The sequence below is a fragment of the Somniosus microcephalus genome, chromosome 2 (genome assembly GCF_052327205.1).
Source record: "Somniosus microcephalus isolate GS21.2 chromosome 2, FLI_Smic_1.0, whole genome shotgun sequence".
NCBI lineage: Eukaryota > Metazoa > Chordata > Chondrichthyes > Squaliformes > Somniosidae > Somniosus > Somniosus microcephalus.
In genome coordinates, this window is record NC_140988.1 from 59226178 (window position 1) to 59241563 (window position 15386).

The window sequence follows — 15386 nt, forward strand, 5'->3', positions numbered from 1 at the left end:
TCACAGATACAGAAACTATTTTTAATTGACATTTCTACTTTGCAATCATCGTCATTCTCTGTAAAATGGGATCTTACAAATGTCTACATGCTAAATAATTTAAACTCAGAATGGTGCTATGAAAGATAAATGCATGATGTTGCAGGAACTGGTGCTCAGCGGGGCTGACGGATGTCACTGCGGGGAAATTTTTCACCACTTTTCCTCTCCCAGTATCAGGTTTTAGCAGTCCCAGATCAGATAGTGCACATCCAGAGTAAAGCTCCCTCTACTCTGCCGCAACAACTTGTCGCTGCCCCAACATTGAAAAACCGGCACCAACTGCACCACCATCCCTCCCTTTGATAAGGTTGCTGTTCCAGATCATTTTCACATTGATTTGTTTTCCCAGAAATGATATCTTGGGCAGTTTTAGTATGGACTTATTTTTTGGACACAATCATTTCATCTGTGGGTTCTACCTTCATCATGATACATCATTTGACTTACTTGCTCATAATTTCAGGTCCATTGATGACAGAAATGTGAGCTCCAACTTCATTAGCTACAGCTCTGGCAATCAAGGTTTTCCCAGTGCCAGGAGGACCGTACAGCAAAATTCCTCGAGGGGGCGAAATTCCTAAATCACAACAAAACAAGGTGCATAGCAATGAAAAGGGCAGCATCTCCACATGGTGCCTGCACTAAAGCCTTGACTAAACTGAACATGCTTCCTTTTTTTTTTATCTTCAACCTTTTCAAATTCAGGAGAAACTTCTTTACTCAGAGTGGTGAGAATGTGAAACTCGCTACCCCATGGAGTAGTTAAGGCGAATACCATAGATGCATTTAGGGGGAACCTAGATAAGTACATGAGGGAGAAAGGAATAGAAGGATATGTCAATAGCATGAGATGTGGGGAGAGGAGGCTTGTGTGGAGCATAGACCTGTGCGTTTCTGTGCGTTAAAATTCAATGTCGTTTTTCTCCCAACTCCAGTGAGTAGATCATCCAGCAAGGTCAGGAATAAGAACAAATCATCATCACGGACATTGTCTAGATACGCAACTTGATAGGTTGGTGCCTGAAAACGATAATTCCTCTTTTCTTTTCCTCACATTTTTTTCCTGTCCTGAACTCGCTGGCCACTGCTGAAATATGACTCCACGAGTAACAACAATTCTCCAGTATCTAACCTAAGTGACCACTTTTCATGCACGAGCCCAGACCATGGGGGTCAACAGGCTATTCAACTGTAGAAGTATCACAGCAAAGCTCAATCCTGCCCTTCCCAGAGCCACACATTTGCACTTTCCAACAAAGTTGAGTAAATAATGATCAGAAACTGGAACCCTGGCTGCTTTTGGTCCTCCCTATGCCAGGGCGCTGAGGCCAACTAGACCTTCCTGGTCTGATTGACTCAGTTCCACACTCCGCTGAGTCTTTGTGGAAAGGTTCATTTTAAACAAAAAACAAGTATTTTTTTTAAAGGGGTCCTACCACCAAACCAACTACAGGAAACTTTTTTTTTATCCGGCACGGATGGGACCGACGTGGTGCCGGTTCATCAAAAATTCCGGATAACCAAAAGCTATAGTAAAAGATACGGAGCTGAGAGCTCCGTATAAAGCAACAAACCCTGTTGCCAGCTTCAGAACAATGGCCACAAGTTGCAAGTGTCTCTGTAGCTTAGCAACAGCTGCAGCCACACCCACACCCTTGCACAGCAACAAATGGAGGAAGGCAAGTAATAAAAGTTACCTGAACCTACTCCTGAATTTTGCCGGTTAACCGAGATTTCCGGTTATTTAGGTGCCGGTAAATCAAAAGTTTCCTGTACCTTACCAAGAGAGCAAGTGGGTGCCCTGGTCCTATGCATTGGTCAATGCTGCTCTAAAAGGTAGTCACTCGGAGGCATAAGAAGTTAGCCCAGGGAAGCTTTTCCTCCTCTTCGAGCAGACTTTAGCCTCTGCTTCACATGCCAACATAATGTTATGCATAGCCGAGATCGAAAAGTTAGCTTGTTGAGGATATCAAATATTCTCAGCGCTCTACTGCACTCTCAAGCTTACATGTTTCATTAAGGTTAGTTTTCCACTAAAAAATTTGCAAAAATAATAATGGCCTGTTTCTGTGCTGTATATTCTATGTAATAGCAATGCATCACCATGCGGTAATGAAAATATTTACACATTTTTATCTTGTACTCAAAAGTTACCTGTACAATATAAAATCAAACCCTGTAAAAAAGCAGGTCTTCAACTCGTGACAAGCCCAAATGGTAAATACTCCCCCAAATAATGTTAATTGCTCACAACTTTAGCCTTTCATATCAGTGACACACCAAAGACTATGCAGTGAGTCTTACTGACAGCAGAGATTACTGTTCTAAAGCACTGTTTTGAAATGGGAGAGAATTAGTTGTACCTAATGTCATGTTTAGACCAAATCTAAATGGAGGCACTGGAGAAGGGTTAGATGAAGTAAAATAGGAGGAGGCTCATGTGGAGCATAAACACCGGCATAGACCTGTTCGGGCAAATGGCCTGTTTCTGTACTAAAACTAAAACCTAAGTTGTCCAAATAATTAATTACTGTAGAATTCTACAAAAAACCGAGTCGGAGACAAGAGGCCGGAATTTGAGGTGGGTAATAGCGGTGAACTAACAACATTTGCTGTTATTATCCCTTTCAAACTGACCGCAACCTCAGAATGTAGCGCATGGGCATCTAAACGCGAGAATCTTGAAGTTGCGGTCAGTCATTCACTGCTCCGACACTGGCTGCTCTGTGCCACCCACCACCCACCATAGCCAGCAATCAGTGAAACTGACGAAAACTTGGGCTTTTCAACAGTAATATCACTGTTCAATACCCCACTAAATGTTAGGCCTTGCTGGATTAGATGTAACTGAGGCTTTAACAGCATATTGACTGCTAAACAAACGTTTTGGCCCTGAAAAACTCATTTTAATTTTGTGGAGTGTCAAATTTCTCCATTATGATTAAAATTACAATTTTTAATAAACTTTAAAAAACAAAATTTATATTTTTTAATGTTTGTTCATAATTATTTTAGGTTCTATCTTATCCCCATGTGAGAGCCCCAATCTTTGTTTTGCTCTCTGTAACATTTAAAAAAGTCAGGATAAAAGCAGGTTCTTATTTCCTGCTTCCCTGTCTGTGAGAATTCTGCATTGTGACTGGCTGCTTAGACTGCTTGTTGACGTCACAGCAGATCGCGTTAGGGATTCCCCATTCAAGAGTGCAGCAATCTCTTACGCGTCAAAAAAGGCAAACTCTCGCCACAGGGATCACGAGATCTCTGTGGGTAGCTTTCTTCGGGACAGCGGCGAATGCTTTTGCTTCGCCGCTGACCGCAAATTCCGGGCCATAGTTTGCGATATAACAGGAAGATTTACACCTATCCTTAACCACCATTTAACCAATGTGTCAATCCAAGATTTTGATAACCAAGCTAATAAAAAGGTAACCCAAATAGTTCAAACTTCCAATTTATCTCCAGTCCAACTTGTCACAATGGCTACTGCATATATGGGTGCAGTATTCAAATGCAAAACTTGACAGCCAAGGCTATCAAAATGGTGGCATCATCAAAGCCCTAGAACATACAGCAGTTATCCCACTGACTTGATACATATCTCTAAACAAGCATAATAAGGCAAGAAGTCTGGAAATTGCCCAAGTAGGGTATTCCATGTACACCAGCACACTCAATGGGAGACAAAATGCATCTATGCAGACATCCCAGTGAATAAAATCACTTAATTGAAATAAGTAGATTGCTTTAGAAATACTTAAACAAGAATCAAACTGGAGGTAGTATTCAGAAACCAGTTTATTTAATAGAGAGGATGTGTCCCAAACATTATCTGCTTACAGTTCTGAGACCTCAAATGTACTGCAAAAGGATTAATCAGTCCTCATTCCCAAAATGTTGCAGTCTGACAATGTTACTTTAATCATCTCATACTGAATGACCCAGCAGTTCCAAAACAAAGAGGCCCGACAGACCTAATTTTGGCTCACTGCAGCTCTGATATCCTTAAAATGTTATCATAAAGAGCCTTTAAACAAAAAGTTGTGTTCTGGCACACCTTCATGCTAACTAATCCCATCACTCTCCAGATCAGAGGGAGTGTGAGACATGATAATCAGCTGGCCTCACAGGCAGCCGATGAAACAAGATCAGGCTGCGGATGGGTGGGGCGGTGCAACTGCAGTTTGCTCAGCTGCTTCCAATGAACATGACAGCACTGATTGAAGGAGTGTTAAAACATTTTTTTAAATCGCCTCGTCACCCCTCAGATATCTCACCCCAGTGTTCATTCTTCAAATGTGAACAGAGACAGAGGACTGGATTTTACCAGCCCTGAGGAGGCAGGACTGCTGGCAAAATCAAAAAGAATGGGAGCGAGTCCTGAACCTGCTCCCAACCCGCCTCCAAACAATCTTCCTGGGAGTCAGGTCCCCAATTTGTGCAGGGACCCGACTCCTAGTGGCGGGAAGAGGATTATAACCATTTAACTGCCTGTTAACAGGCTTTTTCCCATTTTGAGACTTCTGCTGCGGGATCCCCGCCAGGGTAAGTGAGGCATGCTATGGGTCTGTTGTAATGTTTGTGTATAGATGACAGCTGCAGAAGTGGTGTGCAGGATGCAATGGGACACTGGTGAGTATCAGAGGTAAGGAGATGTTGGGAAAGTCATTTTCAATGTGTTTAGATTTTTCTGGAGGTGACAAGCTTTGAAGTATGTGTGTGGCCTCACCTCATTGGGAGAAGTGACAGATTGCTTCTGTAAACTCACCTGCAGCTGCCATCTGTTTTATCCTAAGGAGAGAGTCATTGGAGAGCCTGGGTGCAAGGGCTCACCTTTGTACAGTGATTGTCAGCGTTTGACAGCACCTCAATGCTGTCAAATACTGACAAATCATGTCAAAAATAAATGCTACATGTCCCTTTAAGAAAACCGGCAGATGAAGCGTCATCAACTGACACCGGCTTTCCCTTAATTGGCCGGCAAGCCCGCAGGGCGGGCTTAACAAGGCCAATCGGGGCAAAATATCATGTGTGTCGGATGTCGCTGGCAGTCGGGTCTAGAACCTGGAAGGCAGCAGTCCCGCCCCCAACTCGTCTCGGCAGGTAGAATCCAGCCCAGAGAGTGTCCATAGGTTATTTAACCATGGAGGACATCACAATCCCAATTCTGTCTTCACCTGATGTTCACATATGTTAATTTTCCTGCTCAATGGCAAGCAGGAGTAGGTGATCAGTCCTCTCCCTAGCCAGTGTGCGGAGGTCAATTCAAATCAGCTAACTACAATCCAGGAATTAAATGTGAAATCTTCTGGTCTACCTGGCTCACTACTACACTGGACTGTGCCTTTACATAGTAGGCCACAGGAGGAAGGTTAGGAGTGATATTCTGCTTGAAATAAATTATTTAATGATTACAAATAGAGGCTTTAGGTATCTGTAGGCTTAATATTCAAGTCAGTGCCCTAAATGAACCTGTTTCCCTAGTACTTTTTTAAAAAACAATATTAGCATTGCTCAGTTCAATGCCTTGTTGATGATTGGTTTTAAACTGCAGTATTTATATTGCTTGTTAGACATTTAACTTGTATCTTACCTTCATGTCTAGCTTTGTAAAAGCTTTAAATAAACCATTCAAATTAATTATAAAAAAGATGAATAAATTTGAATCATACACTAGTGGCAGATGGTTTCCAGTAGAATCACAATTTAAGTGACTTAGTTGCCAACAATGAAAGAATAACAAAAGATTACTTCTTATTTTGATCAAATTAAAACAGCTAAACTCTAGTACAAAAGCAAAATGCTGTGGATGCTGGAAATCTGAAATAAAAACAGAAAATGCTGAAAATACTCAGGTGGTCAGGCAGCATTTGTGGAGGGAGCAACAGAGTTAACGTTTCAGGTCGATGGCTTTTCATCAGAACATTCTGACGAAGGGTCATTGACCTGAAATGTTAACTCTGTTTCTCTCTCCACAGATGCTGCCTGACCTGAGTATTTCCAGCATTTTCTGTTTTTATTTCAGCTAAACTTGAGTTATGTTTTGAGATGTCATACCATAGGATTCGAACAGTTGTGGTTGTTTCAAGGGTAATTCAATCATTTCTCGAATCATCTTCAGCTGACTGGCCAGTCCTCCAATCATATCGTAAGTGACTTTGGACTTGCACTCTTCCTTCCTCTCCTCGTCATTGCTTGGTCCCTGCAAGAACTTGATTTGAGTGAGCAAAGAAATGTGGTAAAACGTATCTCTGTTACTTTTCAGGCAATTGTCAGGCATCAGGATAAAGTCCTCCATTGGAGAGTCACACTCGTCATCTCTTTCCTGAACAGATTCAGACTTTTCAACATTTTCACTGTTGCTTACAGAAGAGCATGTTATACCATTGTGTGCTTCTGGTGATTTCCCACTGTCCACAGTACTGCTACAGGGAAGCATTGATGTGTTTTGAGAATCCGTCATAGGAGAAAGTGAATCAGAAGTCGTGTTGATACCTCTGTCCTGAGTAACATCCATGACCAAATTGCTGAAATGTGTGGACAAATCCATTGCAGTGTTCTCATGTACTGATTTATCAAGCAAGGATTCCCCATTCACTTTTTTATCACTGAGTGTGACATTGGATGGCATCTCCAGCACTGCACCATCCACTCCTTTTATCTTCCTTACCAACAAGTGAAAAGTTCGACCATAAAATAGAAGGTTCAGTAAGTTGCCGGGTAACACTATCTTCCCATCTATGTGAGAAACAAAGTAAAAATAAGATACCCATAAAATTGGCAATAAATGTCCAAAACCGTCTATCTACATACAGAAACTTGTGGGCATATAATGTGTGCATATGGTATTTTCCCATTTGATGAACTCTTGTGTATCCAGGACTAAATTACATTGGGAGAAAACTCTACCTTGGTGCCAGCTAGCCTTGTTATAAGCCTGGTTTAGTGTCATAATTATGCTGTGAAACACCACATTCTTCTTGTTACATGATACAGAACCTCAATGAAAAAATAATCAATAGTAATGGAAGATAGTAACTCCAGGAGAGCTTTAAAAGACTATGCTAACTAAAACACTCATGGCTGGGGAGGGAGAAGACAGATTTTAAAAATGCGAATCTGAAATAAAAAACATGAGGGGCTGGAAATGCACATAACTATGATGAAGTGTCATGCACATAACACTAGCCTATCTTTTATCTTTCAGGTGTTATTTGGCTTGCTGTGCACTTTCAGCATATTCTGTTCTTAAACTAATATATAAATATAGAGCACTAGGTTGTGCATATTAGTCTTGCATCACTGGGATTAAAGTTCAAATCAGTTGATTTTCCTCACTTTTTTTTGGCTGCAAGGGCTTTATATGGAATGAAGTTTGATAGGCTACTCAGTTCCGAGAGAGCACAGTCATGCAGCATAAAACTGCCCACAATTCAGCACTATCTGGCAATCTCACTCAGATATGCAGCAATGGTTGGCCTGGAAAACAGAATAATGTCACATTGTGTGGCAGAAAGTGATCTTCAGCGGTTGGAGCTAAATGTTTAAGTGTAGCACGCAAACTGCATACTGTAAACTGTGTAAGGTGTAAAGATGGTACCCAGTGATTTGAATGTTCTTACCCATACTCCTCAGCAAGAAGTCAGATAACTCTTCTGTCTTGAAGGAATCATCCTGATCTCTGCAATCAACAAGGCAATTAATTATAGCTCAAAACAATTTAAGCGGGTATGATGGCACAAATATTAATAATTTCAAATAATGATATGCCACAAAACATTAATCAAAGTGTCATTAAAAACAAGTTAAATGAATTGACTACACACATTTAATCTAGTTGTTCAGAGCCTATTCTACTAAAGACTGCAGGCGATTAATCCTTCAACTGAGCCCAAAGTATCACCTGCCACTTCTAGTATCACAATTAAATTAATTTGATGCAAATAAATTGTAATACTAGTAGGCATTAAGTGCCCCCAGCAGAAATCCAAAGGCACAGTCTATGATAATTCCTTAGTACCAATATTACACACATGTTGAAAAATAAAATGGGTCTTCTGTTTTTAATTATGTGATCTTAGAATACAGGCAAGAGATTTTTAGTTTACATCCAAGTACATTTCTTTAAGCAGCTTACACTGAATCTACCAGATACAAACCTCAAAGCTACATGTAATTCCTCCGCCTGTAATATTGGACCAAGCAATGGCTGGACCGTAATTGCATCGTTCACCTTGACCTTTAAATTCTTCTGGGTGACTCCATTTAACCCTACCTTACCCCCAGGGAAACTTGGTACAGGCCATGCTGTGCACACCTACCAAAAAAAAAATTAATAGTTAGCCTGGAACATCTGTACACTAAAGCAACTATACTATAACATACTGCACCATAACAAACATTAATACACTGTACATCATCCTGCAGTATAACGCTACATAGGGAGGACCAGGGGTCACAATCTCAAGTTATGGAAAGGCAGGCAGATCTAGGTTAGATGTTAGGAGGTGGTTCTTTTCCCAGAGAATGGTGGACCTGTGGAACAGGCTGCAGCTCGTACAGTGAATACTGATTCGCTGAATTCCTTAAAGTGAGAGCTGGACCCATTACTGCCTAGGGCAGAGATCACCTCGTACAAAAGGTAGGTACCCTATAATGTTAATCTGGGCCTGAGTGGACTCCTGGACGAATTTCGATCGCCTAAGGGAGAAATTTTCCAGTTTTGTTTTCCTAATTGGCCTGGGGTTTACTCTGTTTTTTGCCTCTCCCAGGAGATTGTACGGCTTCCGGATGGGGTGGGGAGTGTATGTATTGTGATGCAGAAGACATCACAACTACATGGGACAGGCTGGGTGGATCAGTAGGCCTTTTCTTGACCTTCATTTTTCGTATGTACATAGCGTTATGTCTCAAACCGACATTGCAGCAAGATCCACAACAAGAACAATCTGTCCTGTATTAGTGTTGTCAGTAGCTAGAATTGGTAGACGGGTACTAATACACTATGAGGAAACCATTTTAAAACCAATACATTTCTTTGCTATTAATTTTATCACTTCAAATTGCTACCATTAGTGGTGGGACCTGTAATCACCAGAGGATGTTTGTTGTTGTCTGAGGTCAATCATCGCAGAACCAGGATATTGCTGGAAGAGTCGCCCAGGGAAGCATCCTTGACACAACTATCTTCAACTGCTTCATTAGTAACAAGGTCTAGAGCGGGGTTTTTAGTTTACGATTCCACAATATGCAACTACACTCACAACTCCTCTGATAATGAAACAGTCCATGTCAACATACAGCACTTCCTGGATAACATCCAGGCTTAAACTGACAAGCGGCAGGTAACATACACCGCACATAAATGTCAGATAATGACCATCTCCAACAAGAGTAAGCCCAGCTAGTTCTCTGAACTTCAATGGCACCGCCATCAACAAGTCCACAAAAAATAAAAATCTTATGGGTCACCATTGAATGGAAACAAGGCTAAGGTGGGGGGGGTGGGTACTATGTGACAAGTAGTTCACCTCCTGACCCGTCAAAGCCTCTCCACCATCAATAAGGCTCAGATCAGGAGTGTAATGGAATGCGCACCATTTGCCTGTATGGGTGCACCCACAACACTACTCAAGAAACTAAACACCATCCAGAAACTGAGCAGTTGGCTTCATCAACACCCTACCATTGGATTCAATATCCACCCCCTCAATCACTGGCACACTGTGGCTGCAATATGTTATATCTACAGGATGCATTGCAGCAACTCACCAAGCTTACTTCCACAGTACCTCCCTCCCCTGTGGTTTCTACCACCAAGAAAGGCAAGAACAGCAATGTCTTGGGAACACCATCATCTCAAAGTTCCTTTCCAACGTCGTGGGTTGTGGGTGACGCTAGCAAGGCTGCATTGTTGCCCATCCCCAGTTGCCCTGAGAAGGTGTTGGTGGGCATTACTGAACTGCTGAAGTCCTTGAGGAGATGGTGTTTTCACAATAGTGTTAATTAGGGAATCCCAGAATATTAACTCAGCAATGATGAAGGAATGGTGACATATTTCCAAGTCAGGATGGTGTGTGACTGGAAGGGAAACATGGAGGTGATGGTGTTCCCCCGACATTGCTGTTCTTGGCGAGAGAAATAAATAATAGAGAAATAAAAACAAAGAACTGCACTCCTGTAAGAACTTTGTGTAACCACAATAATATGGTACTTGATCCTCAGTTTCTCTGGCACTTACCTCCTGTCTGCCAGCAGTGCTGGTAAGAAGGATTGGTCGGCCAATGCAGATGTTAGCCAGTTTTAAACTGTTAAGACCCATTTGAGCAAGACATCTTCGGCAAGCCCTAGGCACCTTCTCGTCAGCTAAAAATCACAAAGAATAATCATTGAAACCAGTCATGTAATGGATACTTGGCTATTCCAGTGTTCTTCCAGCCAGCCTCCCATCCTCCACGTTTTATAAAATTCAGCTGACCCAAAACACTGGATTAAACATTCCTCCGCCATTCTATCTATCCTGCCTGCCAACCCTTCTACCCACCTTTTGTTTAGGTGGAGCCCATCTGGTCTTTATAGGTGCTCCCTATTTCAAAAGGAATCCCATTGTTTGAGCAACTGAAACCCGGAGTCCCTGCACCAAAGCCGTTGCCACGTGTTGGTCTGCCCAATTACCCTCCGTCTCTTTTCACTAGCACTAGCACGTGGAACAGGCAGTATTTCAGAAAGTACTACATTTGTAGTCCTTCCTTAAACTTCTTTCCCAATGCCCTAAATTTAGCATGGAGGACATCTGGTCTACTTCTACCTATGTTATTGGTTCCCACATGGATGCCCACAATTGGTTCCTCAGCTGCTCCCTCCATCAGTTGAGTCATCTCTTTAGGTTGAAGATTTGGGATTGCTACCAATGATAGAATTAACACCAGATATAGTCAACTACCTATATACACATGATGTACCTTACTGATTATAGCAACAACAACAACTTGCATTTATAAAGCACCTTTAACATAGTACAATGTCCCGAGGCACTGCACAGGAGTGTTATCCAACAAAATATGACACCGAGCCACATAAAGAGATATTAAGACAAGTGAAAGAGGTAGATTTTAAGAGTCAACAACAACTTGTATTTATATAGCGCCTTTAATGCAGTAAAACATCCCAAGGCACTTCACAGGAGTGTTATAAAACAAAATTTAACACCGAGCTACATCAAGAGAAATTAGGGCAGATGACCAAAAGCTTGGTCAAAGAGGTAGGTTTTAAGGAGCATCTTAAAGGCTGAGAGAGAGGTGGAGAGGCGGACAGGTTTAGGGAGGGAATTCCAGAGCTTAGGGCCTAGGCAGCTGAAGGCACGGCCACCAATGGTTGAGCGATTAAAATCAGGGATGCTCAAGAGACCAGAATTAGCGGAGCGCAGAAATCTCGGGAAGCTGTGGGGCTGGAGAAGATTACAGGGATCGAGAGGGGCGAGGCCATGGAGGGATGTGAAAACAAGGATGAGAATTTTTAAATTGAGGCGTTACTTAACTGGGAGTCAATGTAGGTCAGCAAGCACAGGGGTGATGGCTGAATGGGACTTGGTGCGAGTTAGGACACAGGCAGCCAAGTTTTGGATGACCTCAAGCTTACATAGGTATAACGTTCTACCCTATCAGGAAAGGATGAATAGATTTGGTCTCTTGAAAAAAGGCTGAGGGATGACCTAATAGAGGTCTTTAAAATTATGAAAGGTTTTGATAGAGTAGACACAGAGAGTGTTTCCACTTGTGGGGAAGAACAAAACTAGAGGCCATCAATATAAGATAGTCACCAAGAAATCAAATAGGGAATTCAGAAGGAACTTCTTTACTCAGAGAGTGGTGAGAATGTGGAACTCGCTACCACAGGGAGTCATTGAAACAAATAGTATAGATACATTTAAGGGGAAGCTAGGTAAGCATATGAGGGAGAAGGGAATAGAGGGTTATGCTGATAGACTTAGATGAGGAAAGACAGGAGGAGGCTCAAGTGGATCATAAACGTCGGCATAGACTGGTTGGGCCAAATGGCTTGTTTCTGTGCTATGTATCCTATGTAACGTGGAAGGCCAGCCAGGAATGCATTGGAATAGTCAAGTCTAGAGGTAACAAAAGCACAGGCGAGAGTTTCAGCAGCAGATACGCTGAGGCAGGGGCAGAGACGGGCGATGTTACGGAGGTGGAAATAGGTGGTCTTAGTTGTGCTGCGGATATGTGGTCAAAAGCTTTTTCAGGGTCAAATATGATACCAAGATTGCAATCAGTCTGGTTCAGCTTCAGACAGATGCTAGGGAGAGGGATGGGGTCTGTGGCTAGGGAACGGAGTTTGTGGCAGGGACCGAAGACAATGGCTTCAGTCTTCCCAATATTTACTTGGAGGTAATTTCTGCTCATCCTGTACTGGATGTTGGACAAAAACTCTTGACAATTTAGAGACAGTGGAGGGGTCGAGAGAAGTGGTGGCGAGGTAGAGCTGGGTGTCAGCGTACATGTGGAAACTGACGCTATGTTTTCGGATGATGTCACCGAGGGGCAGCATGTAGATGAGAATAGGAAGGGACCAAGGATAGCTCCTCGGGGGACATCAGAGGTAACAATGCGGGAGCGGGAAGAGAAGCCATTGCAGGTGATTTTCTGGCTACGATTAGATAGATAAGAATGGAACCAGGCGAGTGCAGTCCCACCCAGCTGGACGACGGTGGAGAGGCATTGGAGGGGGATGGAGTGGTCAACCGTGTCAAAGGCTGCAGACAGGTCGAGAAGGATGAGGAGGGATAGCAATCCAGTATCTCAAGCAAGTGGCTATTCTCTTCATTCACAAGCCAAGGCAGTGAGTGTCAGCAAGTTACTTTATTGTGGGGGCACTTGGTCCTACCTTCACCCAACATCCATGTGTGCACTTTCAAGTAGTGGTCATTGCATACTAATTCTGCTCGGGAAGGGGAGCACTAAAGCCAATGGGGAAAAGCTCTTTTACCATGCTAGTTTGAGATTTTTACCTTCAATAGTCTTCTCTCTTGCCTTTACAGCATTATTTTACAAATGTGAAATAGAAGTATGCACTGATGTTGCAAGTCAGAAGCAACAATCAAAGTAAAGGATACAGGATAAAAATCCGTGAGTCAGAAAAGTGCGCTGACGTGGGTGAGTTTACATTTATATATAATGTATATAATGCAGTTTCATCATTCCTGCAAAAGCAGCTCCCACTTCATGTACGCACATTTACCCAGAACTTTCCCCTTGGCAGGAGAATATCAATTCAAGTCAGGCAATATAAACAGGTTGGTTGAAACCCATACTACAAGGCTCAGGATGCAGTATGAATACAGGACAAAACATCATCTGAGAATCTGTTTATTTCAAACATTAGTTAAATTAAAAGAATTGGATGTAACTGATAATTTTAACTGCAAAACATGTTGCTGTGCATTAATCTCTCACGGTTTCTAATGGAGTCAATGTGAACAGCACTTTCTGTGCTATCTCCTTTCAGTTAAAATGCCACCTTTTTGAAACGTAAAGGCTAAAAATGATGGGTGTCCACGTTTAATCACGAAACTAACAAAATCCACCAAAGTCTGCATCTTCACATACCTAACTCCGAGGGTTTTGACTTACACGGAAGAGTAAGGCTGACGCATATTTTTCCAGCATTGGCACAATGTTTGCAGCATTTTTCTGTTGTTATTTCATATTAATGACTTAGTGCCGGTGAGCTCATGAGCTATGTCCTTACCTTTCTCCAGGAGATCAGTGACAGTCAGTGAGGGTTGTGTGTCCAGCCTGCCCGCCTCAGCTCCTGGGCTGAGAGGCCCGGGGCACCAGCTCGGCCCTGCCCTCGGCGAGGCGCCCTGATTCTCTTGGCTCCTGCCCGCTTTGGACTTACTTTTCTTTTTCGAGGACATGGTCGGAAGAGAGCAGCGTCTCACTCAGCAACACAACGCTGTTTCCATGCGGCGCCGGCAGGCGATGTTAAACTTCCCCTGTCAAAGGGGAAAGGGCAGCTCGGCTGTTACCGTAATCGACCACAAAGAAGCGCCTACTTATTCCTCTGTTCCAATGAGAAAGAAAAGAAAGACTTGCATTTCTGTAGCGCCTTTCACGACCACCGGACGTCTGAAAGCCTTTTACAGCCAATGAACTTTTGGAGTGATAATGTGTGAAATGCAGCAGCCAATTTGCACACAGCAATGTGATAATGACCAGATAATCTGTTTTTTGTGGGAAACATATTAGCCAGGAGACCAGGGATAACCCCCCCTAACCTTCTTCAAAATAGTGCCATGGGTTCTTTTACGAGAGAGCAGACCTTGCATCAGTTTAACGTCTCATCTAAAAAAACAGCACCTCTGACAGTGCAGCACTCCCTCAACACTACAGTGTCAACCTAACTTTATATGCTCAAATTCCTGGAGTGGGACTTGAACCCACAACCTTCTGACTCAGGGACAACTATGCTACCAACTGAGCCACAGCTGACACTGCATTGAATATTATATTTTATTTAAATAGCACTTTCAGTGCTATTTCCTTTCAATTACAATGTCACCTTTTGGAAACACAAGGCTAAAAATAATGGGTATCCACGTTTAAGCTCAAAACTAACAAATCCACCAATTCTGCATCTTCACATACCTAACTTCAAGGGTCATGATTTCCATGGAAGAGTAAGGCTGACACATGTATTTTAATAATTCGCATGAAAGAAATGTTTCTTCACCACTGCTCATTTTTTTAAATTCTCAGGATGTATTGCCTTTATATGAGTTTGGTGTAACAGTTTCTAACTAAATTATTTTAGATAATATGGAATGCAAATCAGAGGTGCCAAACAAGAACAGAAAGGGCTGGATTTTGCGGGGTGTCAGCGGGTGCGATCGGTGGTGGGTCGTGTGGGAAAGTGATTTTTTTCCCCCAGCAGGTCGGGACCCCGCTGTGAACCCACCACCACGCACCTTTACCAAATGTCAGGTCTGTGAGCACTGAGCAGACCCGACACGCAACGGTAGGGAAGCCAATTAAAATCATTAGTGGCTTGTTTACAATCACTTAGCAATGGTTTTTTCCCAGCTTTTTGGATTTGACAGCTCACCCACCGGTTTTCCACTGTGCCTAGACCTCGTCTGTGAAGTTGAGGCTGGAGGTCAGTGGCCATTGAATCAGCTGATGAGTTGACAGCTTCACATGTCAAGTAAAAGCTCCCAGCTGATTGAGACATGTTCTCTTAACCACTAGCTTCTCTAATCTGCATTTCCACTACAGATTCAGGATGCTGCAAGTCTTTACACAAGTCTCCATCCAGTTTGACATCATTACCTC

The 15386-nt window shown here is 42.7% G+C and overlaps 1 protein-coding gene across 3 annotated transcripts in view; it reads right to left on the bottom strand.

The window, feature by feature from the left end:
- afg2a (AAA ATPase AFG2A) overlaps window positions 1-14172 on the bottom strand; it is a 686751-nt gene extending 672579 nt beyond the window's left edge. For 2 of the 3 annotated variants that reach the window (XM_086009602.1, XM_086009612.1), the window contains exons 1-6: window positions 13804-14172; window positions 10280-10404; window positions 8199-8356; window positions 7662-7720; window positions 6097-6777; window positions 490-619 (exon numbers count right to left, since the gene is read on the bottom strand). In XM_086009602.1, coding sequence (XP_085865728.1) covers window positions 490-619; window positions 6097-6777; window positions 7662-7720; window positions 8199-8356; window positions 10280-10404; window positions 13804-13972 — 1322 coding nt within the window. In that variant the 5' untranslated portion in view covers window positions 13973-14172. The remainder of the gene's footprint in view (window positions 1-489; window positions 620-6096; window positions 6778-7661; window positions 7721-8198; window positions 8357-10279; window positions 10405-13803) is intronic. The other variant, XM_086009595.1, reaches the window with a different exon arrangement.
- Window positions 14173-15386: the final 1214 nt, after the last annotated feature.